The following is a 24471-nucleotide window of genomic DNA, read 5'->3' as shown; positions in this document are numbered from 1 at the left end:
AGTACGAAGTTTTACAGATTGCTCCCTCTACCAGGTAGATGAATGACCTGGAAAAGAGGTTGGAATTGACTGGGTGGTAACCCTGAAAGCAGATTGTTCACTTGGAAAAACTGCAGGAGTGCTGGCTGATGGGGAGGCTGCTGAGCTTTCAGGGTTTGCAAGTGAAGTTGTGCTAACCAGTGTCTAGTCCATATTCTTGACCACACTGCAGTATGTGTGGAAATGGCGGCAGCTATGGAAGCACAGTCCATATTCCAGGAGCAGTTGGTAAGGACCATGGTGGGCAGAGGAAACCTCATGTTCCAAAAGGTGGTGTGAAACATTGAGGTCAGTTTCCTTAAGGAGCAGCATGGACACTAGCCTCCGGGTTGGTCCCCTCAGTAGCAGCAGCATCTGGCCTCCTACCACCTTCTACCAGGATGTGAAAAGCCAGTACACCCTTTTCACCTTTTTTTTGGTGTGTGTTTGCGTATGTTTCTTGGTCTGGCAGATCCTTGACTGACTATCATGGATGGACCACATGGATGTGGTGTGTTTTATTTATATGTTAGTATTTTCTTACGTTCCATCTCTGTCTTTTTTCCCTTTTTTTCTCTTTTTCGTATTCCAATGGGCTGAGAGTTGGATAAATAAATTTCCAGAATGAACTCAATATAATACTCAATATAATGTCCTATTCTCAACAAAAATTACAAAGCATACATGGAGATAGGGAAGTATGGCCCATACACAGGATAAACTAATTTGATAGAAACTATCCTGGAAAAGCCTAGTCACTGGAATTACTAATTATGCATCTTAGATAAACACTCTTAAATAGGATCAGTGGACTAAAGGAAAACATGGACCAAGAATTAAAGGAAATAAAGAAAACAAGAGTTGACTGAAATGAGGAATTCAGTAATGAGATAGAAAATATAAAGAGAATTGTGGAGCCGAAAGGATAATAATTGCGTTTAGTGGGAACAGTGTTTCTGTATGGGGTTGATAATGGATGGTAATGGTAGCACAACATTGTGAGTAATAAAAACACTGAATTATGTACAGCTGAATGTGGTTAAAAGAGGAAATGTTATGTTGTAGTTATGTTATCATAATAAATATTTTTAAAAATACAGTAGCTGAAATAAGAATTCAACAGAGGGTGTTCAGCAGCAGATTAGAGCAGGCAAAAGAAAGGATCAACAAATTTAAAGATAAGATATTTGAAATTATCCAGCCCAAGGAGCAGAAAGACAACCTAATTAAAAAATGAACAGAGTTTGAGAAACCTGTGAGACAACCTCAAGTATACCAACACATATGTCATAGATGTCCCATGTCTACAGAGAAAGGGACAGAAGAAATTGTCAAAGAACTAATGTTCCCAAACTCTCCAAATCTGATAAAGATAAGAATTTACAAATCCAAGAAACTCAAGAAACTCTAAGAAGGATAAGCTGCAAGAGAACCCTACTCAGACACATTATAGTTAAATTGTCAAAATCAAAGAACAAAGATTCTTGAATACAGTGAGAGAGGTGATGCATTACATATAAGCATCCCTAATAAGAATAACATCCAATTTTTCATTAGAAACTATGATGGCCAGAAGGCAGTGGGATGACATACAAAGTGCTGAAAGAAAAAAACAATCATAACCAAGAATAACATATCTGGCAAAACTGTCCTTCAAATGTGGGATTTTACATTTCTGGATAAGCAAAAACTGAAGATCACTGCCAGTAAACCTGCCTTACAAGAAATGCTAACGGTGGCCTTCATATTGACAGGAAAGGACAATAGATAACTATATGAATAAATATAAATGCCAGTATTATTACATGTTTTGTTTATAATGCCATCTTTTACTTCTTATGTGGCTTAATATTCAAAGGCATAACAACATTCAAAAACTTTTGTTATTGGGCACAAAATGCATAAAGATGTAGGGCACAAAATATATAAAGATGTAATTTGTGAGAAGAACAATATAAGGTGAGGAAAGAGAGGATATAAGACCAGAGAGTGTGTAAACTGTTGAAGTTAAGATAATATCAATACAAATTAAATTGTATTACATTTGGGATGTTAAATGTAATTTCCATAGTAACCCCATAATCTAAAAAATCCACACAAAAGGAAATGAGAAGTAATTAAAAATGGCTCATTATAAAAGATCATCTAAACAAAAAGGAAGACAGTAATGGAGGAAAGGAGGACATAAAAGGCAAAATACTTACAAAAACAATTGCCAAAATGCAGAAGAATGTCTTGCCTTATCAGTAATTATCTTACATGGCAATAGATTATACTCTCCAGTTAAAAAGTAGAGATTGGCAGAATGGAAAGAAGTATGATCTAACCATAAGATGTTTCAGAAAGACTCATCTTGTGTCCAAAGGCACACATAAGTTGAAAGTAAAAGGGTGGAAAATAATTTACTCTAATAGTTACCAAAAGAGTACTGGGATGGCTATACTAATGTCAGTCAAAAACTGTTACTAGATACAAAGAAGAACATTATATATTATAAAAGGATCAATTCAATAAAAAGAGATATCAATTATAAATATATATGTACCTAACAACAAGGCTCCAGTATATATGAGGCATACAATAATGGACTACATGGAGAAATAGGCAATTCTACAGTAATAGTTGGAGACTTCAGTATACCACTTTCATTAGTGCTGGAGCAATAGACAGAAGATCACCAATGAAATAGTGCACTTGAACAACCCTATAAACCAATTATATCTAAAATATATAGTATATATATTATATATATGTATTTCATTATATATATATATTTCACCCAACTATCCTAGAATACACATTATTCTCAAGTGCCCATGGATCATTATCCAGGGTAGAGCAATGTCCAAACAAGTCTCAAAAAATCTTTTGAAATCATACAAAATAACTTCTATGACCACGATGGAATGAAGCTTGAATTCAATAACATAAGGAGAACTGGAAAATGTACAGACATGTGGACATTAAACATCACACTTTGGAACAACCAGTGGGCTAAGAAAGAGTCACAGGAGAAATTAGAAAATACTTTGAAATAAGTGGAAACAAAAATTCAGCATAACAAAATGTATGGGATATAGTGAAGGCAGTGCACCTTAGAAAATTCAGAGCTATGCATATTTCAAATACAAGGGAAGAAAGCTCTCAAATCATTAACTTAACTTTCATTGTTGAGGAACTAGAAAAAGAAGATCAAACTAACCCAGAATGAAGGAAATAATTAATATGAGAAGTGATAAATTAAGTAGAGAATCTAAAAAACAATTGAGAGAATCAACAACACTAAAAGGTGGTTCTTTCAAAACTGAATAAAGTTGACAAACCTTTAGTCTAACAAAGAAAAAAAGAGAAAAGATAAATGTGATCAAAAATGAACATGGTGACATCACTACTGACCTTAAAGAAGTGAAAAGGATTATTAGAGATTACAATGAACACTTATACCCCAATCAATTAGATAATCTAGCTGAAATGAAATCCTCTTAGAAACACACAAACTACCTACACTGACTCAGGAAGAATTAGAAAATCTCAACAGACCTATAGCAAGTACAGAGATTAAATCAGTAATCAGAACCTCTCCACAAGGAAGACTCCCGGACCTATAGCCTCACTGTTCAATTCTACCAACTATAAAATGAATTAATACCAAATTTCTCAAGCTTTTCCGAAGAATTCAAGAGGAAGGAACATTTCTTAATTCATTCTATGAGGCCAGAATTACCCTGATACAAAAGCTTTATAAAGATATCACAAAAAAAGAATATTACAGGCCAATTTTCCTTATGAACACAATGCAAAAATCTTTAACAAAATGCCAGAGACTGAATCCAACAGCATATTGAACAGATATACACCATGACCAGGAGGAATTTTCCCATTTTACAAGTGTAGTTCAACATATGAAATTCAATCAAAGCATTATACCACATAAATAGAACAGTTGAAAAACCCACATGGTAATTTCAGTAGATGCACAAAAGGCATCTGACAAAACTCAACACCCCTTCTTGATTAAAAAGACTCAGAAAACTAGAAATAGAAGAGAACTTTCTCAAAATGACAAAGGCCCTTTCTGAAAAACCCACAGCTAACATACTCAGTAGTGAAAGACTAAACACTTTCACCCTAACGTCAGAAACATGGCAAGGATTCCTCCTTTCATCACTGTTCTTTAATGTTGTATTTGAAACAGTTAGGCCAGAAAGAGAAATAAAATGTACCCAACTTGGAAAGGAAGATGTAAAACTACCTGTATTTGCAGATGACATGGCCTTCTATATAGAAAATCAAAAGGAGTCCATAAGAAAACTATTAGAGCTAATAAATGCAGGAAAATTGCAGGGTACAAGATCTAGATGCAAAAATCACTTGTGTATATACACACTAACAATGAACAATCTCAAGAGGAAAGTAAAGAAAATTTGATTTACAGTAGATCTAAAAGAACTTGTGTAGGAATAAAGTTAACTAACAGTGTTGTGCACGAAACTCTCCAAAGGATGCTTCGATAATTAAGCTCAGTTGATTCCTGTGCATCAGTAGCCATGTGAGTGTCAGCACAAGCTGTGACATTAGGCAGGGATCATTGCCCCAGACTATTCCCATTTGCTTTTCATTTTCCATCTGTAAATGACGAAATGAGAAATCCTTTTGCTTAATAAACAGATCAAAATAGGGAAAGACTCAGGCCCTCCCGGTTAGTCTCAGAGAATGGATGAGTGTAGAGTGTGCAGTAGCATTTTCCCTCTTCTGGAAAACAAGAAAGCAACATATTTCCATCATGGTCAAAGTAATTCTTTCTTGGCATCATTCCTTAAGTAGGGGTAAGTTTTGCTTTTAAAAAACTGAAAACTGTGTCTTCTTCCTCTGCTCTCTACAAATTGGAGCAATGAACATAACTATCCTTGGAACATGTGTCAGTTGCTGCATGTCATAACAGATAGCTGAGTAAGAAAAAAGATGGTGTATGTTGGTTTACACATCACAAGGCATTTTCTCTCCTCTGTCTTCACACAAGGCCATCCTGAGTTGACACCTTTCCTACTGTTATAGTTTCCTAGGATGCTGAAAGCAGATACCATGGAATAGGTTAACTTAACAATGGGAATTTATTAGCTGAGTTTTGAGGCTAAGAAACATGTCCAGATCAAATCATCATCAAGGCAATGTTTTCTTCTGGAAGACTGGCAGCCAGTGACCCTTGACTCCTCTGCCACATGGCAAGGCACATGGTGGTGTCTGCTGCTCTGTCCCTTCTCTGCTGGATTTCGTAGCTTTCAGCTTCTTGCTTCCTTGGCTTTCTCTCTCTTTCTGCCCATTTATAAAGGGCTCCAGTAAGAGGACTAAGACCTGTCCTAAGTGAGGAGGGTCACACCTTAAATGAAGTACCTTATCCAAAGGTCCTACTTAAAATGAATCCACACACGCAGGAATGGATTAAATTTAAGAGCATGTTTTTCTGGGGTACATACAGCTTCAAACCACCACACTCACCATCCCTAGATGAGAAAACCAAGTCCACTGGACTTTACTGCCCAAGATCACAGGGTTCTCAAGGTTGGAGTGGAACTCTTCGGCCAGTGCCCTTCCCCCCAGGGCTGACCAATTACATGATGCTGCTCTCAAGATACCGTGTAAAGTATTATTGCTTCGTGAAAAAATACATGCAGATCCAAAGAAAGATTTATTCACAGTTAACATTTATTTTCCCATAGTTGATCTCAAGCCAAAGAAGCTTAAAGCTACTGAATTCATGTCAAATTCAAAAAGGATAAAGGAAAACTTGAGGGAAATATTTGGTAAGTGGCTTCTTCACGTGAAATATTTATGCTGTATTTGAATGGAATTGCATATTTTTCTCCCAGATAACCTGTTCCCTGGGCTTTGAGGGGAAGGAAGGTGCTTTATGTGAGTCTAAAATCAAATCTCTAAAGTCAAACTCCCTAATAATATAACTCTTGGGAAGGACCTTGCTCAGACGTGGTCCATCCCCAACAGCCTCAGCATCGCCTGGGGGCTCGTTAAACTGCACAGAGTCAGGACCCCTCAACCAGCTGAGGCACCTCTGCCTCACCAAGGTGCCCAGGAGATTTCTGTGCACATTAAAGGGGGCCAGGCTCTGAGGAACAGACAGCCCTTCCCGTGGTCTCAGCCCTAAAGGAGCAAGAGACGCCCCTGGGGATGTGGCCACAAACAGGCTGCCTGGTCCTGCCCCAGTGATAAGATTCCATGTCCTTTTCTGGGCCTTTCATGGGCCTTTGCACCAGGATTTTTTAAAGCCCTCCAGGCAGTTCCAGGTGGGACTCACTGATCTCATCCACATCCCTCATTTCACATTTGAGAAGATCTAAGCCCAGGGAAGTCCTTTTAGTAGAGAGCTGAGCCTGAGTACAGAGGTCCAGAGCCACAGCTGTGTGCTCAAGGAAGCTGTCCAAATTCCCATAAAATTTCTTCCAAGGTGAATTAATGTGCAGATAGGAGTAGAGACTGTGGATCACCTTTGGTCTAGAAAAGTCTGCGAGATAGCGTGAGCCCTGATGCTTCTCTCTGTGTTGGGAGCTGTTGGGTCAGAGAGGTTGGAAACTCAGAGCATTGCCTGCTGATTCCTACTTGGATAGGGGACATCTCTACATGTGATATGGGCCCTTTCCCAGGAGCTGCCTCCTCTCAGGAATTCTGGGTTTGTTCTTCCATGTGTGCTGTAAAAGAGGCCTCAAGAATCTGCTTTGACAGATACGATTTGACATACTGACTGATAGGTGATCATGGTTGAATGAATGAATTCGTCCAGAAGCTCCTGCCATCTCACTCTGTAGGCTTTCAAGGATGGATGTTGTTCCAGTTTGCTAGTGCTGCTGGAATGCAAAATACCAGAAATGGATTGGCTTTTATAAAGGGGGTTTATTTGTTTACAAAGTTACAGTCTTAAGGTCATAAAATGTCCAAGGTAAGGCATCAACAAAGGGTACCTTCACTGAAGGATGGCCTATGGTATCTGAAAACCTCTGTTAGCTAGGAAGTCACTTGGCTGGTGTCTGCTCATTCCTAGGTTGCATTTCAAAATGGGGTTCTCCAAAATGTCAGTGTCAGCTTCTAACAGCCATCTTCCAAATGTGTCTCTCAGCTGCAGCTCTAAGATGTCACTTACGGCTGCTCTGTTATAGGGCTCCAGTGATTTAATTCAGACCCAGCCTGAATGGATGGGGTAACACCTCCATGGAAACTATCCAATCAGAAGTCTTTCTCACAGTTGATTTAGTCACATCTCCATGGAAACACTCAACCAATAGGTTCCAACCTAATCAACACTAATACGTCAGCCCCCACAAGAGTGCATCAAAGATAATGGTGTTTTGCAGGACATAATACATGCAAACTGGCACAGATGTCTAGGAATCAGAGGACTTGTTCTTCCCTTTCCAGGGGACCCCAATCTCTCTGAAACCAGCCCCCGTGTATAGTAGGGTTTGAGTCCATCTGGAGATGTGCATCTAGTTTGGGTTTGGGAGGCTCCATCTCCCGAGGACCCGCTCACCTGCACAGGGCATCCCAGAGTTGGCCTTGGCCCAGTTAGGTCACCACTGCAGTGCTGGGTTCTGTTTGAGCAGGGTTTTCAGGAACCATAGGTCAACATGTTCATCAAGGAAGGGGAAGGTTGTAAGAATTCATCATTTCTAAAGGGAATATGGCAGTTAATTTTCTTGGAATACTATGTTCCTAATGTAAGCACCTCTTGCATGAGAGGAGTATTCCATCTACCAATGTACAACAGCCTTAGCAAAAAGTACCCAGAACAAATACAAAAATCAATTCAATTTGATTTGCTATTTTTCTGTGGCTTAACAAAGTAAACATAGGGGGGCAATTGAACTGCTCTCCACCAGGAAGCCTAGAAACCTGAAAGCTTTAAAGGGACTGAGAAAGTATATTTCAAAAAAATAAAGCCAAGAGGAATTACCAGTTGTTTTATAAACCAAGAATTTTGTGAACTTAAATAGTTTTATGCTTTGTTTATACCTCCATGCATCCACTACTTTTTATGGGCAGCTGGGGAAAGTCTCAGAGGTGGGTCAGAGTGGCAACAGGAGCAGGTGGGAAAATTGTGATAATAAACACCATGAAATTCGGGGCAAATTTCTAGTCAGAAATGTTAATGGGCAATGTTTACTATTGAGGGTATTAGTGCAATCACAATTTTTTAGAAAGGATTTAGGTAAGTGGAGCTCTCCTTCACTAGACAAAGCATTTCAGAACAAAAAGTCAGATATCCATTGAGTTTGCCTTTTTTCCTCTGCGTTCGTAGACTTCTCTAGGTACACACAGAGCATAATGTCTCAGTGCTGCTTTGTTGGTATTAATATGCCTTTGTTTACCTTATTTCAGATGAAATTCTATGGCAAGAGCTCTCCAGAGTGCCATATAATCCAGCATTTGATGAAATAAGAAGTACAACAGCCAAATCAATTACAGAGAAAGTCACAAAATCAAGCAAGTATATGTTTTTAAACCATTAAGTGCACATATTTCTAAAGGCCTATTTAATGTCCTACCCCATCACTTTATCACACTTTAACCTTCTGCAGCAAAAACTAATTGAAATGTAAAGGAATGACTTGTCAGAATCCTCAGATCACCTTCCATTGACTATGAAAATTTATGGTCTAAAGTGAAAATATCCCTGTATTTGAAGTGATCCCTAAAGTGCACATCAGGCAGGTTCTCTCACTCTGGTTGATGTTCAGAGGAAAAGATCCAACTTTGCAAATTTGTTTCATTGTCCTCATAACACAAGTCCTGGCTAGTGTAGTTACTTTCCACTCAGCAGCCCTTGCTGGTTCAATTGCATGCGTGCCCTGGTCACTGGCAGGACTTGGGACAGCCCAGCCTCCCCACGTGCCTCCCATCAGCCCACCCTGTGGCATCAGCCTCTAATTATAGTTACGTGGAGAAGCAGGGCAGATGTCTCCTTTTTCACGGGTGCATGAAGGGCAAAGCAGACAGGGAGGACTGGATAAATGTCATAAACATGCAAGTGAGACCCCCAGATGCACGAAATAACAAAGAAACACTTTAAGATGGACAATATGTACATAGGGAAAAAACTGGAAAAGGGCATTCACATATCATGACAAGGAAGGCATTTGTGCAATGTCAAAAATTGTAAGACAATGAGTAAACAAATTTTGTAACTTCTGTAGCCAGTGATTTTATAAACCACGTAATTAAGATGAAGCACACTTTTACTGCATAGTCTTGAGGGCTGTCTGAGTTGGCCGGGGCTGCTGTAACAAAGGCCATAAACTGTTTGGCTTCAACAACAGAAATTTGTCCCACGGTTGTGGAGGCAGAAGTCTAGAATAAGGTGTCAGAAAGCCATGTTTTCTCTGGAATCTGGGGCTTTCTGATGGTGGCCCAGCCCCTGCCGCCGACCCGTGGCTGTCTGTTTCTCAGTCTTGTCCTGTAGGCTTCCACCCCACATCCAAAGAACTCCCATCCTGGGACTCCGTCACACCGATTACAGCAAGCCAGGGTTCTGTTTAGCCTCAACTTTTCTTTTCTTAGTGTATTTTTTATTGTGAAATACAACATATACACAGAAAAGTGATAAGTTTCAAAGTACAATTTAACAAGTAGTTAGCAAATTTCAAAGAATGTTGTGGGTTGCAGTTCCACAGTTTGTTATTTCCTTATTGTGAAGTATAACATATATACAGAAAGGTGATAATTTTTAACATATGATTTAACAAGTAGTAATAGAGCAAATTTCAAAGAATGTTAGGGGTTACGGTATCACAATTTCTATTATTTCCTTATTGTGAAATATAACATATATGCAGAAAAGTGATAACTTTCAAAGTACAACTTAAGAAGTACCTATGGAGCAAATTTCAAAGAATGTTTTGCGTTAACAGTTCCACCATGTCAACTGTTTCTTTCTAGCTATTCTAGTACCCTAGAAACTAAAAAAAAAGATACAGATATTCAGTATTTATAATCCTTTATTAAATCCTATCTTGTGTGTTGCTCCTCCTACCTCTTGTTTGATCACTTTCTCAATCTTCAGGAATATTTGGGCAGTGATCACCCTAACTGTTTCATATTGAAAAGGGGTGTCAACATTATGGGGATGCATCTGGTTGATGTTCTTGAAGAGGCTGCTTGGATGAGTTTGGGGATTTATCTGGTATAGGAACACTCTGGAGGATTTAAGTTTCTGAAAAATAAACTTAGTGAGTAAAACTTTTATGAAGTCTCAGATAGGGACCTAGGTATTCTTTAGTATTTTGGGGACTACTGTTGATTAGGGCTGGCCATTTGGAATATCTAGCTGGAGCTTACATAAAGTAACCTCTAAGATAGCCTGTCAACTCTATTTAAAATCTCTTAGCACATGAAACCTTATATTGTTACCTTTCTTTTCTCCCTTTTGGTCAAGAAGGTGTTTTTAATCCCTCGCTGCCAGGGCCAGACTCATTCCTGGAAGTCATGTCCCACATCGCCAGGGAGACTCACTCCCCTGGGAATCATGTCCCACTCTGGGGGAGGGTAAGGAATTTATTTGAAGAGTTGGCCTTAGAGAGAGAAAGGCTACATCTGAGCAACAAAAGGTTCTCTGGAGGTGCCTCTTAGGCATAATTATACATAGGCTTAGCCTGCCCTTTACAGCCATGAGTTTCGCAAGAGCAAGCCGCAAAAATAGGGCTTTACTTATTATGTAGGGGTTTTCTAATTTCACTTAGCGTATACTCTGTCCAAGGTAACAATCAGGGTCTCACATTCTCTTCACTTAGTTGTAGAATCATCATCGCTCTCAATTTTAAACAATTATCATAACCTCCAAAACCCCGAATCTCTTAACAGCCCCTAATTATTTATCCCTAGTATTAGTGTGGTACTGGTAAGGCATACCTATTAAATATAGTCTATAATATGTAATGGGTAGTTTTTCCCATGTACTGCTCTGTTAACACTTTGTGTCAGTGTCATACCTTAGATGTAGATCATGCAAGCACTTATTTATTTGTAGTGCTAATTTATGGAATACATGCCTTTAAACAACAACTTTCAAACTGTTTGCCTTCAATGTGGCACAGATACTTACTATTCCATTAACGAATTATCATCACCCCTGTCCATTCCTATACCTTTAAGTTCACCCTCATTAACATGTCTGTACATAATAGATAGTCATTCCCCCTTCACTAGCTTCTGTCTGTCCCTAAGTCCCCTGTGTCCTACATTATAATACACTGATTTTTTATTGTTCAGGGAGTTGTTAGTGATAACATACAATATCTCTCCTTTTGTGAGTGACTTATTTCATTCAGCATTAGATCTTCAAGGTTCATCCATGTTGCCATATGTTTCAGGACCCCGCTCCTTCTTCCTGCTGCATAGTATTCCATTGTATATATATTCCACATATTGTTTATCCACTCGTCTGTTGAAGGACACTTGGATTGTTTCCATCTCTTGGCAATTGTGAACAATGCTGCCATGAGCATCAGTGTGCAAATGTCTGTTCATGTCATAACTTTCACATCTTCTGGGTATATACTGAGAAATGAAATTACCAGATCATAGGAACCTTGGTATCTAGTTTTCTGAGGAACCACCAAACTGTCTTCCACAGCACATGTACCATTATACATTCCCACCAGCAATGAATAAAAGTTCCAATTGCTCCACATCCTTGCCAGCATTTGTGTTTCCTGTTTGTTTAATGGCAGCCATTTTTATTGGTGTGAGATGATATCTTATTGTGGTCTTGATTTGCATTTCCCTAATAGCTAGTGAAGATGAACATTTTTCCATGTGTTTTTTTTAATTTTGAAATAAATTCAAAGTTATAGGAACAGTTGCAAAAACAATACTAACCCCATACACAGAACTCCATCATACCCTGACCCCCCTCCCCCGATAACCCAATCCACTAACTTTAACATGCTGTCATATCGCTGTTTCTTTCCCTCCCTATCTATCATCCATCATCTATTGCTCTGTCTTCTGAACATATGAGAGCTAGCTGCACACATCCTTGGACAAACACTATAATTCACAAATACACTTCCCATGAACAAGAACATTCTTTTATGCAGTCCTATTAAGCACAGCTAAGAAGTACAAGAGATTCAACAATGATACAAAGCTTACATTCTATATTTCCTTTTCCTTATGTCTCAACTGTGTCCCTTTGAGCCTCCTGTTCTCCATCCTCTAATCCCATCCAAGTTCATCCTTGGCATTCAACTGTCATCTATTTATACTGTCTTTTTTTTTTTTTTAGTTTATTGAGGCTTGTTTTATGTCCCAGCTTATGGTCCTTCTGGAGAAAGATCCGTGATCACTAGAGAAAAATGAGTGCCCTGGTGATTTGGGATGTAAGGTTCTATATTTGTCTGTTAAAATTCTCTATATCTCTTTCTCATTTCTTTGTTTCTCTGTTGGTAGGGCTCCCTTTAGTATCTGAAGTAGGGCAGGTCTTTTATTGGCAAACTCTCTCAGCATTTGTTTGTCTGTGAAAAATTGAAGCTCTCCCTCAAATTTGAAGGAGAGTTTTGCTGGATAAAGTATTCTTGGTTGGAAATTTTTCTCTTTCGGAATTTTAAATATGTCATGCCACTGCCTTCCCACTTCCATGGTGGCCGCTGAGTAGTCACTACTTAGTCTTATGTTGTTTCCTTTGTATGTGGTGAATTGCTTTTCTCTTGCTGCTTTCAGAACTTGCTCCTTCTCTTCAGTATTTGAGAGTCTGATCAGAATATGTCTTGGGGTGGGTTTATTTGGATTTATTCTATTTGGACTTAGCTGGGCATTTATGCTTTGTTTATTTATATTGTTTAGAAGGTCTCTCATTGTCCTTTAATGAACCAATATTGAACCTCTTTAGTACTGAACCTTTCTCCATATCTCATTGTTTGTTTGATTTCTTTCTTTGTTTCTCTGTCAGTAGGGCTCCCTTTAGTATCTGAAGTAGGGTAGGTCTTTTATTAGCAAAATCTCTCAGGATTTGTTTGTCTGTAAAAAATTTAAGCTCTCCCTCAGGTTTGAAGGAGAGCTTTGCTGGATAAAATATTGTTGGTTGGAAATTTTTCTCTCTCAGAATTTTAAATATGTCATGCTACTGCCTTCTCACCTCCATGGTGGCTGCTGAGTAGTCACTACTTAGTCTTATGTTGTTTCCTTTGTATGTGGTGAATTGCTTTTCTCTTGTTGCTTCAGAACTTGCTCTTTCTCCACAGTAGTTGACAGTCTGATCAGAATATGTCTCAGAGTGGGTTTATTTGGATTTATTCTGTTTGGAGTTCGCTGGGCATTTATGCTTTGTGTATTTATATTGTTTAGAAGGTTTGGGAAGTTTTCCCCAACAATTTCTTTGACTACTCTTTCTAGACCTTTACCCTTCTCTTCCCCTTCTGGGATACCAATGAGTCTTATATTTGGATGTTTTATTGTATCTATCATATCCCTGAGGTCCATTTAGAGTTTTTCAATTTTTTTCCCCATTCTTTCTTTTGTTCTTTCATTTTCCGTTCTGTGGCCCTCGAGGTCGCTGGTTCATTGTTCAGCTTCCACTAGTCTTTTAGTATGAGTATCCAGAATCTTTTTAATTTGGTCAACAGTTTCTTTTATTTCCCTAAGATCACCTATTTTTTTTATTTACTCTTGCAATTTCTTCTTTATGCTCTTCTAGGGTCTTCTTTATGTCCTTTATATCCTATGCCATGCTTTCATTATTTCTCTTTAGTTCTTTGATTAATTGCTCCAAGTACTGTGTCTCTTCTGATCTTTTGATTTGGGTGTTTGGGTTTGGGTTTGGGTTTTCCATATCGTCTGATTTTATCATATGCTTTAAAATTTTCTGTTGTTTTTGGTCTCTTGACATTTGCTTTACTTGATAGGGTTCTTTTAGGGTATGTAGGATTATTCAAAGATGAATCTCTAATTTGTCAGATCTACAGCTTGGTGGCATACACTTTCTCTAACTAACCAGCAGATGGTGCCTGCGAGTCACCTATTCCCCTCAAGTCAGTTCTTCCCAACTTTATCTTTGTGGTGTGTGGGGGTCTGATTCTTGTGGGGTCCAATTGGTGCACCAAGTTTGGGTGTGTTGTTGGTACTGTCTGCCCTTAATGTGGGGCATGTGTCTGAGCAGTTAGGGAGGGAGGGCAGCTTTAACAATGAAACCTCCCAGGTGTTCCTGGAGATTTAAGGCTGTTCCAAGAGTCTAAACCTTCATTTCAGTCTCACCACAGATTGTCTCTGCCACTGACCCATAAATCTTTGGTATTGGTGTATGGTCCCTGGGATTTCCAAGTGGGTCCCTCTTCCAAGCCGTGCCCTTCTAGGGCCGCTGCTGAGGGAAGGTTATGCTATGTCACAAGTGCACGCCATCCCTCAAGGTAAGTTCTGGACTGCTGGGCTGTGTAGGGGCGTTCCCAGCCTGCTGAAAGGATGGCTGAATGGGGCGTGTTAATTTCTCCCTTTTCGCACAGCTCTGCCTTCTCAGCTCCAGGACAATTAGCTGCGGGTGCACGAAAGGCTATTGTCTGTGCCCGATATTGTGGTATGTACGTGTGTTGCTGGAGTCACTTCCCGTCACACTGGGTTTTTTGACGTGGCTCTGGGCTGTGGCTCCGGCACCGGGCAGGAGCATTCCCAACCCACCGGGAAGATGGCTACAAGGGGCATGTTTTTTTTCCCCTTTTGGCCCACCTCTGCCTTCCTCGCTCTGAGACAATTAGCAGCAGGTGCGCGAAAGGCTGTCATCCATGCTAGATATTGAGGCGTTCGCACAGCCCGTGCTGCTGCACTTTACTGTGCGGTTCTCGCTGCCATATCTGCAGCCCCTTTTGGGTTTTTTTAAAAAAGAACTAGTCTGCCTCCAAATGCCAACCCTCGGTTTCCCCACACCGCAGCGTGGCTGCTGGATATTCAGCGGCTTACTCGTTTCAGAACACAGACTCCCGGTTTCACCATGTGCACGGTCCCTGTGGATTTAGCAGACCTTGTCCAGCTGGTACATCGCTGGAACTGGTGTTCTGGTTCCCTTTCTGGCTTTTATCTAGTATTTTTCATGGAGGTGTTTTTTTTGCCCTGTCTCTCCTAGCCACCATCTTAGGTTCTCCTCTGAAGTTTCTTCTTTGACCACTGATTGTTTAAGGGTATGTTGTTTAACCTCTACATATTTGTGAATGTTCTGATTCTTTAGTGGTTATTGATTTCTAGTTGCACTCCTTTATGGTCAGAGAATGTATCTGAATAATTTCAATCTCTTAAATTTGTTGGGGCTTGTTTTGTTCCCCAGCATATTATCTATCATGTAGAACATTCCTTGAGTGCTAGAGAAGAATGTACATCCTGGTAATTTGGTATGTACTGATCTATATATGTCTCTTAAGTCTAAATCATTTATCACATTGTTTAGGTTCTCAATTTCCTTATTGGTCCTTTGTCTAATTGTTCTATCTATAGAAAAGAGTGGTGTATCAAAATCTCCCACTATTATTGTAGAAATGTCTGTTGCTCCCTTCAGTTTTGCCAGTGTTATTTTTGTGTACTTTGGAGTTCCTTGATTGTGTGTATAAATATTTATGATTGTTATTGCTCCTTGGTGAATTGTCCCTTTTATTAATATATAGTGTCCTTCTTTGTCTCTTACGACATTTTTGCATGTAGAGTCTATTTTGTCTGATGTTAGTATAGGTACCAGTTTTTTCTTTTGGTTGCAGCTTGCGTGGAATATTTTTTTCCATCCTTTCACTTTCAGTCTCATTGTATTGCTCGGTCTAAAATGAATCTCTTGTAAACAGCATATTGATGGATCATACTTTTTAATGCATCCTGCCAGTCTGTATCTTTTAATTGGGGAGTTTAATCCATTCACATTCAAAGTTATTACTGTGAAGGGAGTTCTTGAACCAACCACCTTATCCTTTCATTTTTATTTGTCAGATCTGTTCCCCACCTCTTTTTTTTTTCCTTTAAGTTACCCTTACCTAGTACCTTTCAGTTCTGTGCCCTTCTCCAGACCGCTCTGTCCTTTTATCTCAGCTGGTAGAGCTCCTGTATTAGTTAGGGTTCTCTAGGGAAACAGAATCAATGAAAGTTATCTATGACTATAAAATTTATAAAAGCGACTCACGCAACTGTGGGTATGCACGAGTCTAAATTCTGTAGGGCAGTCAGCAAACTGTCAACTCCAAGGAAGATGTCCGATGAACTCCTCAAGAAATGAACCGGCAACTTTGACGAACTCCTCAGGAAGTGAACTGGGATCTTTGACAAATGTGTTCAATGAACTCCTCAGGAAACCAACCGGCAACTTCGACGAACTCAGGAAATACTTCACTGGGCAGCCAAAGAAGAAATGAAGGTCTTCTATCTTTCTTGCTTATAAGTCTTCAACCGATTAATTGGATTAAATCCAGCCAATTGCATACTCTCATTGTGGAAGGCACGCCCTTTGGTGAGTCATCAGTCACAGCTGCAGTCAATTGACTGATGACTTAATAAACCAGCCTGTTGGTTTATTAACCAGCCACAAACATCCTCGCAGCAATTGTTAGGCCAGTGTTTGCTTGACCAGACAGCTGGGTACTATCACTTGGCCAAGTTGACACATGAAGCTAACCATCACAGCTCCCTTTAGTGTTTCTTGTATGGCAGGTCTCTTATTACAGATTCTCTCAGCATTTGTTTATCTGTGAAAATGTTATACTCTCCTTCACTTTTGAAGGAGAGCTTTGCTGGATAAAGAATTCTTGGCTGGCAATTTTTCTCTTTCAGAATCTGAAATATGTCATATCACTGCCTTCTTACCGCCATGGTGTCTGCTGAGTAGTCACTACTTAGTCTTTCTGTGGTTTCCCTTGTATGTGGTGAACCACTTTCTCTTACTGCTTTCAGGACTCTCTTTTCTTCTTCAGTATTTGACAATCTGATTAGTATATGTCTTGGAGTGTGTCTATTTGGATTTATTCTATTTGGAGTTCATTGAGCTTCTTTTATTTTGCATCTTTATGTCATTTAGAAGGGTTGGGAAGTTTTCCCCAACTATGTCCTGAAATACTCTAGTTGGGTAGGGCTCCTGGGGCTTCCGCGTGGCACCCTCACCTGTCCCCATCTCTTGACCGTGCACACCGTGGGTTTCCCTGGAGGGAGAGTAAATGTGGTCAACACAGGACTGCTGTTTCCTGAGTTCCTTCATCGGAGCTCCCAGCCAGAATTTTATCTTCCCTGCCAATTGCTGAGATGGGTGTGCAGGAGTGGAGAGCTCTTCCTTCCCCTGCTTGGTGGCTGACTTGCAGCTACCAGCCCCTGGTGGTGGTCCCACTTGAATAAACTCACCCCATAGTTTCGGACGTAATTTCTCTGCTTTTTCATCCAAGTTCCCAGTATGTATTGTGGTGATCCTTCTCCGGTCCCTTGTACCCTAAAATCAATGTCCCGGGCTTTTTTTTGCCTTTACTGTAGTTTTTTCATGGAGGAGAAGTTTGCTCTGTTCTACATGTTCTCCCATCTTCCCAGAAGTCCTGTTTAGCATCATCCTAACAGCATCTTCAAAGATCCCATTTACAAATGAGTTTGCACCCACAGGATCAGCTGTTAGGGCTAGAACACACTTGTGGAGGGACATGATTCAATCCCAATATTCCTTTGTTCCTCACAGTATTTTATCATGCTCAGTTGGTGACTCAGGATGACACTTTTTTTTTTTTGAAAAGTCTCACATGATTAAGTGCATCTATTCCTAATTATCCATCAATATCTCAGTAACAGAGAGCTACCCATTTGCCATTTCCTGGATCAAAGTAGTCACACCTGAAATCTTCAACATACCTCATAACGGTCTTTCTACCAATTTCTCTGTATAGTGTTTGCCAATTGTGAGCATGGATACTCGGTGCTGTGCAGATTGTCTGTCAGTAAACCATGTGAGTGTCAGTTCTGTCGCTGGTTTTGTCTCAGACGTTCACCTTCTCGCAGACACTTCCCTAGTGCAGTGTCATGCTCAGGATAGGCAGGCGCTGTGGACAGGCAGCCCCTTCACTAGGAGAGATGGGGCTAACACCCTGCTCATTTTGCCCATGTTCCCGTGGGCTAAAATAAAAGGCCAGGTCTTCATTTTGCATCCAGATAAGGGGGCTGGTCTCTCAGACATGATACCTTAAAGAAAAGCCTGAAGACATAGCTCACAGTCTCTATAGTTTGCTGGCATTGTTAGCTCAGTCAGTTCCCATCCTTGAGTGGCCACGTTGGTGTCAGCACAAGTCTTGAAATCATTCCGTGTTCCTGTGGAAAGTCGTTGACCCAGTCCATCCCCTATGCACCTTCATTTTGGCATCAGTAAATGACAAAATAAGAAATTCCTTTTGCTGGAAATAGATCAAGTAGGGGCAGCCACAAGCCCTTTGAGTCCCCAGGAATGGATGAGTGAAGAGTTTGCAATAACATTTTTCTCTGTTTCCAACAAGGTCAAAGCCACCCCTTGTTGGGATCATTCCTTAAGGAGGGATACGTTTCAGTGTATGCAGCTGAAATGTGTGTTGTCTTCCTTTATTGCCCTCAAAATATGTAATGAACATAACTATCCTTGGAACTAGTGCCATTTACTGCAGTTCATAACAGATGATAACAGTGGGCAAAGAGTATGGCACTTTCCGCTTTCTGCTTCATATTGACAAATCGCAACTCTCCTCACCCTCAGGCATGGCTATCAGGTGGGTGGGTATCCTTCCCACAAGTCTCCTGAGAAAGCCATGTCCCACAGGACCTTACTGTCCAAGCCCTCTAGCTTTGGCCACAGCCTCTACTACAGTGCCTTTCCCCCAGAACAGGCCTCTTGCCTGACGCTGCCCTCAGAATACCACAGACACCAGTGCTGCTTCCGAAAGGAGTAAACACATCAGCTCCATTGAAAGATTTAATCACAGCTGAGGTTATTTTCCTATAGGTCCAACCCAGAAAAAGTACTTGAAACCTACTGAATTTGCATCAAAGTTTAAGGAGCAGGAGAAAAACTCGAATGAAATATTTGGTAAGTAACTTCTTGTATGAAGCATTTATGGTGTATTTGCAAAGAATTGCATGCTTGCCAAGGTTGTCTCTCAGCTACTCTGTTCCTGCTGCTTTGAGGGCAATGGAAATGCTTTGCCTTGAAACTAGAATCGTTTTTCTTAAGTGTCCAGCTCCCAAGCAATTAAGTGTGGAATCTGAGCTTGTGGGCAGGACCGTGCTGTTCAGAGACAGGTCCTCAGAGAACATCGCCTGGGGTCTCATTAAACTGGAGCCTGTCAGGCCCCCCTCCCCCAACCAGCGGAGGCACCTCTGCCTCACCAAGGTGCCCAGGAGATTTCTGTGTAGGTTAGAGACAGCCGGGCTCTGAGGCTGAGACAGACTCCCCACTCCCCACCCCACCCCAACCTAAACTAAACTAAAGGAGCATGGGGAGATGGCCACAAACAGGTTCTGCCCTCAGTGAGCAGATTCCTTTGTCTGCCTTGAGGATTTTGAGCCAGGAATTTTTAAAGCCCTCCAGGTGATTCCAGGTGGGACTCACTGCCCTAGTCCAGGTCCCTCATTTCACATGTGAGAAGATCTAATCCCAGGGAAGTTCTCTTTAGCAGAGAGCTGAGCCCGAGCAGAAAGGTCCAGACCCATAGCTGTGTGCTCGAGGAAGGGTCCAATTTCCAGTGAAACCTCTCCTGCCTGGTGCCTGTGCTGTGGGGTCAGGGGTCAAGACTGAAGATCGCCTTTGGCCTGAGAACAGGCTGCCAGGAAGTGTGAGCCCTGATGCTCTCTCTGGGTTGGGAGCTGCTGTTGGGAGATAAAAATATAAATACAATGTAAAGGTGTAATGTAAAATGCTGCAGCTGCTGTGGAAAACCGTTTTATGGTTCCTTAAAAGTATAAGATAGAATTACTATATGACCTGGCAATTGCACTCCTAGGTATACACCCAAAAGAACTGAAGCAGAGACTCAAACATATACTTGTACATCAGTGTTCATAATAGCCAGATGGTGCAAAGAACCGAAGTGTCAACAAAAGAATGGACAGGCAAATTGTGGAATATACATACAGTAGTATTTTCTTCAGCTGTAAAAAGCAATGTGTCTGATATATGTTACAACCTGGATGAACTTGGAGCCTTTATGGGAAGTGAAATAAGCAGGACTAAAAGGACGAGCACTGATTCCCCTTATGTGAGGCGTCTGGAATAGGCAGAAGGCAGTCCAGGTTGCCAGGGCCCGGGAGGTGCCCCTGGGGAGTTCCTGCTCAACGTGCACGGAGTTTCTCTTGGGATGATAAAAATGTTCTGGAAATAGATGATGGTGAAATCTATACAACATTGCCAAATTACTTATGCCACCGAACTATACTCTTAAAAATGGTAAAAAAAAAAAAAATGGGGAATGATTTATTAATGTGTCAAAAATTGTAACAGTGAGAAATTAGAAGCAGTTTTATAACAAAGAGCTTTCTGAATTTATAAAATTTTTATGCTTCATTTCTCCTCCCATAATCTACCCCTAATTTTTATATGGGGTCAGATGGCAACAGAAGCAGTAAAGAAAATTATGAGCCTTAACACCATGATATTCTAGGCCTAGTTACATATATCACTAATGGGCAGTGTTTTCCATCCAGGACTTTCAATGCAATCATGATTTTTCAGAAGTGATTTAGGTTGGCAGAGCTCCCCTACCTGAGACAAGGTATTTCAGTACATATAGTCACATATCCGTTGAGTTCGTGTCATTTATTTACATTCCTAGATGGCTTTAGGTATGTACAGAGCAAAATTTCTCAATCTCACATTGTAGGTATTAACATGCCTTTGTTTACTTTACTTGAGATGAAATTTTACAGCAAGTGCTCTCCAGAGTTCCATATAATCCAGCATTTGATGAAATAAGAAGTATGGCAGCCATATCAACTACAAAGAACTTCATGAATCCAAGCAAGTATATCTTTTTAAACTTGTTAGTACTCATGTTCTAAAGACCTATTTATTATATTAAATTTACTAGCTCATAATTGTAGCATTTTTTAATCTTCTGGGTAAAACAAAGAAAGTTCCAGATCCTCCATATAACCTTCCATCAACTTTGGAAGTCTATGATGTAAAGTGAAAATATTCCTGTGTTTGGGGCGATCCCTGAGGTGCATGTGTCAGGCAGGTTCTGATGCTCTGGACACTGTGCTAGTGTGGGTCACTGCTCCTGGAAGGACAAGCCCCAGCTGGCTTAGTTACTTTCCATTGAACAGCGCTTAGTAGTTCATTGTGCATATGAGCCCCGTCACTGACAGGACTCGGGAAGGCCCAGCATCCCCACATCCTCCCCATCACCCTGCCCTGCGGGCATCAGCCTCCTTAAAATATTTGCACAGAGGAGCAGAGCAGACTACTTTTGTTCTAGTGCTCAAATGCCAAAAAATGAAAGAAAGAAGCAGCCACTTTTGTATAAAACATGCAAGAGAGCCCCAAAATGCACAAAATGACAAAGGAAATCTAAGGTAGATGGTATGTGCATTAGGAAAAAAATTGAAAAAGGGCAATTAGTTATCAGGACATGGCAGGAATTTGTGCAATATTAAATTAAAAATGATGCGTAAACAAATTTTATCCTAAACTGCCATTGCCAGTGCATTTTATCAGCCACATGATTATGACAAACGTAATATTTTGCTGCACAGTCTTGAGTGCTGTAGCAGCCAGACTGCTATAACAGAGACTGTAGCCTGGTTGGCTTAAACAACAGGAATTAACTGTCCCACAGTTGTGGAGACTAGAGGGCTCAAATCAAGGGACCAGAAGGCTGTGCTTTCTCTGAAGTCTGTGGCCTTCTGGGGGTGGCTAGCTGGCAGTCACTATATGCCCTTTTTGCATGGCAGTCTGTCTACTTCCCAATTCACCTTTGGCTTCCACTTCCATGTTCTCATTTTTTTCTCTTTCTAAGGACACTTGTCATACTGGAATCAGGTCCATCCCGATTCTATTTGACCTTATCTCAAGAGACTCTTCAAAGATCCTACTTAAACGTAAATTCACAGCCACAGTATGGGGCATTGAACTAGAATGTCTTATGGAGAACATGATTCGATACCCAATTATGCCTTTGTTTTAGACAATGTTTTATCACGCTCATAATGCAGACACAGAATGACAAATACGTATTTAGCAATGTATGTGCATGATTACATATCTATTTTTAAAATTCACCCATGTCTCAGAAACAGAAAACTGTACGTTTGTCATTTATGGGTCACAGTTGTCATACTTGAAATCATTTTAGGATACTCTATACTCGTCCTCCTGCCAATTTTCATATATTGTGTATATTTGTCATGAGAGCACAGATGACTCAGTTGCTATGCAGATTGTCAGGAAATCATGTGAAACTCAGCTTTGTCACTGGTTTTGTGTTAGAACTTCTCATCCTTGTAGACACTTCCTGAGTGCTCTGTGACACCAGGATAGGGAGGGGCTGGGGCCCTGCCCGCCTGCTGATTGGGGTCGGACTCTTCTTGGTGAGGTTGCCCACTCCATGGGGTGCGGAATAAAGGTCTGGCCTTGACCTTGCGACAAGAAAAAGGGTCAGAACACTGTATATCACAGCTTCAAAAAAAGCCTGACAGTACAGCTCACACTCTCCACCGGTTGCTGTGATCATTTGGCACGTCATCAAGCAGTAGCCACTTGAGTGTCAGCACACTCCATGTCCTGTGGAAGGTGGCAGAACAAGTCCATTCCCCTTTGCACCTTTGTTTTGACATCAGTACGTAATAAAATCAGAAATTCTCTCTGCTTAACAAACAGATCAAGTAGGGGCAGTCACAGGTCCTCTGAGCCCTGCCCAAATGAGGTCCAAGTGTGGTGGAGTGCAGAGTGGGCGGTGGCATTTTCCCCTCTTCTGCCGAGCAAGGAAGCAGCATATTTTCAACATGGTCATTCACTCATTGTTGGGATCATTCCTGAATGAAGGGACCATTTTGCTTTGAAAAACTGAAATGTGTGCTGTCTTCCTCTACAAACTGAACAGTAACATAACCATCTTTGAACCGAGGTCAGATACTGCAGTTCATGGTAGATGATAACAGTGAAAAGTAAGAGAAGGGCACTTTTTGGTTTCCACCTCAGGTCAAGAAATATTCTCTCCCTGCTTCCTCACACACAGCCATCCTGTGTGCTGGCATCTTTCCCCACCAAGTCCCACAGAACTACACTGGCCTTGACGACCGGACTTCAAATTTGGAGTGGAACGTGACATCCAATGCCCAGTCCCTCAAAGCAGGCCTTGCAAATGGTAACAATTCTGAAGGAATACCTGCAGATCCAATAAAAGATTTAACCAAACCAACGTATATTTTCTCCTAGGTTATCCCCATCCAGAAATCTTTGAAAATATTAAATTTGCATCAAGTTCAGTTAAGCCGGCGGAACCCAAGGCTAAAATACTTGGTAAGTAGCCTCTTCAGATGAAACATTTCTTGTTTGTTTGAATGGAATTGCAATCTTGTTTGTGGTTTCCTCCCAGTAAACCTGTTCTTTGCTCTGAGGGGATGGCAAGTACTTTGCTTGAGGCAAGAATCTAGTGTCCACCTCCCAGGAAATTAAGCAGCAGGTGGAACATAATCGCCAGGACTTGACAGGAGGTTGGTCCGCAGTGCGGGTCCCTGCCCAGCAGCCTGAGCATTGCTGGAGGTCATTAACTGGACCCTGTCAGCCCTCCCTCAACCAGCTGAGTCACGTCTGCCATGATCAAGCTGCAGAGGGGATTTCTGTGCAGGTTAGAGTCAGCCAGGCTGTGAGGCTCACACCGACCTTCCCATGGGCTCAGCCCTAAAGGAGCAAGAGACACCCCTGGGGATGTGACCACAAAGAGGCTCCCTGGTCCTGCTGCCCTGATCAGTCTGTGGTTTGCAGTGGGGCCTTTGCTTCAGGAGTTTTAAAGCCCTCCTGGTGGGACTCACTGCCCTAGTCCAAGTCCCTCATTTCACATTTAAGAAGATCTAAGCCCAGGGAAGTTCTCTTTAGCAGAAAGCTGATCCTGAGCAGAAAGGTCCAGACGCGCATCCGTGTGCTCAAGGAAGGGTCCAATTTCCAGTGAAATCTCCCCTGCCTGGTGCCTGTGCTGTGGGGTCAGGGGTCAAGACTGAGGATCGCCTTTGGCTTGAGAAAGGGCTGTGAGGAAGTGTGAGCCCTGATGCTTCTCTCTGGGTCGGGAGCTGTTGGGTGGGAGAGGTTGGGATCCCAGAGCAATGCCTGCGGATTCCTTCTTGGAAAGGGGTCATGGCTACACATGATATAGGCCCTTTCCCAGGAGCAGCCTCCTCTCAGGAATTTTGGGTTTTCTTTTCCATGTGTGCTGCAAAAGGTACTTCAGTAAATCTCCTTTGAATTACTAACTGACTCACTTATAGATGACCCTGGTTGAATGAATG

The 24471-nt window shown here is 41.1% G+C and overlaps 1 protein-coding gene across 1 annotated transcript in view; it reads left to right on the top strand.

Moving 5' to 3' along the window:
- Window positions 1–24471, top strand: part of LOC119512148 — a 237717-nt gene that overhangs the window by 44640 nt on the left and 168606 nt on the right. The window contains exons 5-9 of the mRNA XM_037806639.1: window positions 5736–5819; window positions 8404–8508; window positions 18977–19060; window positions 20882–20986; window positions 23405–23488. Coding sequence (XP_037662567.1) covers window positions 5736–5819; window positions 8404–8508; window positions 18977–19060; window positions 20882–20986; window positions 23405–23488 — 462 coding nt within the window. The remainder of the gene's footprint in view (window positions 1–5735; window positions 5820–8403; window positions 8509–18976; window positions 19061–20881; window positions 20987–23404; window positions 23489–24471) is intronic.

This window comes from Choloepus didactylus, chromosome 17 (assembly GCF_015220235.1).
Source record: "Choloepus didactylus isolate mChoDid1 chromosome 17, mChoDid1.pri, whole genome shotgun sequence".
NCBI lineage: Eukaryota > Metazoa > Chordata > Mammalia > Pilosa > Megalonychidae > Choloepus > Choloepus didactylus.
Note: the sequence above shows the minus strand (reverse complement) of the source record. Positions and strands in the feature narration are given on the sequence as shown.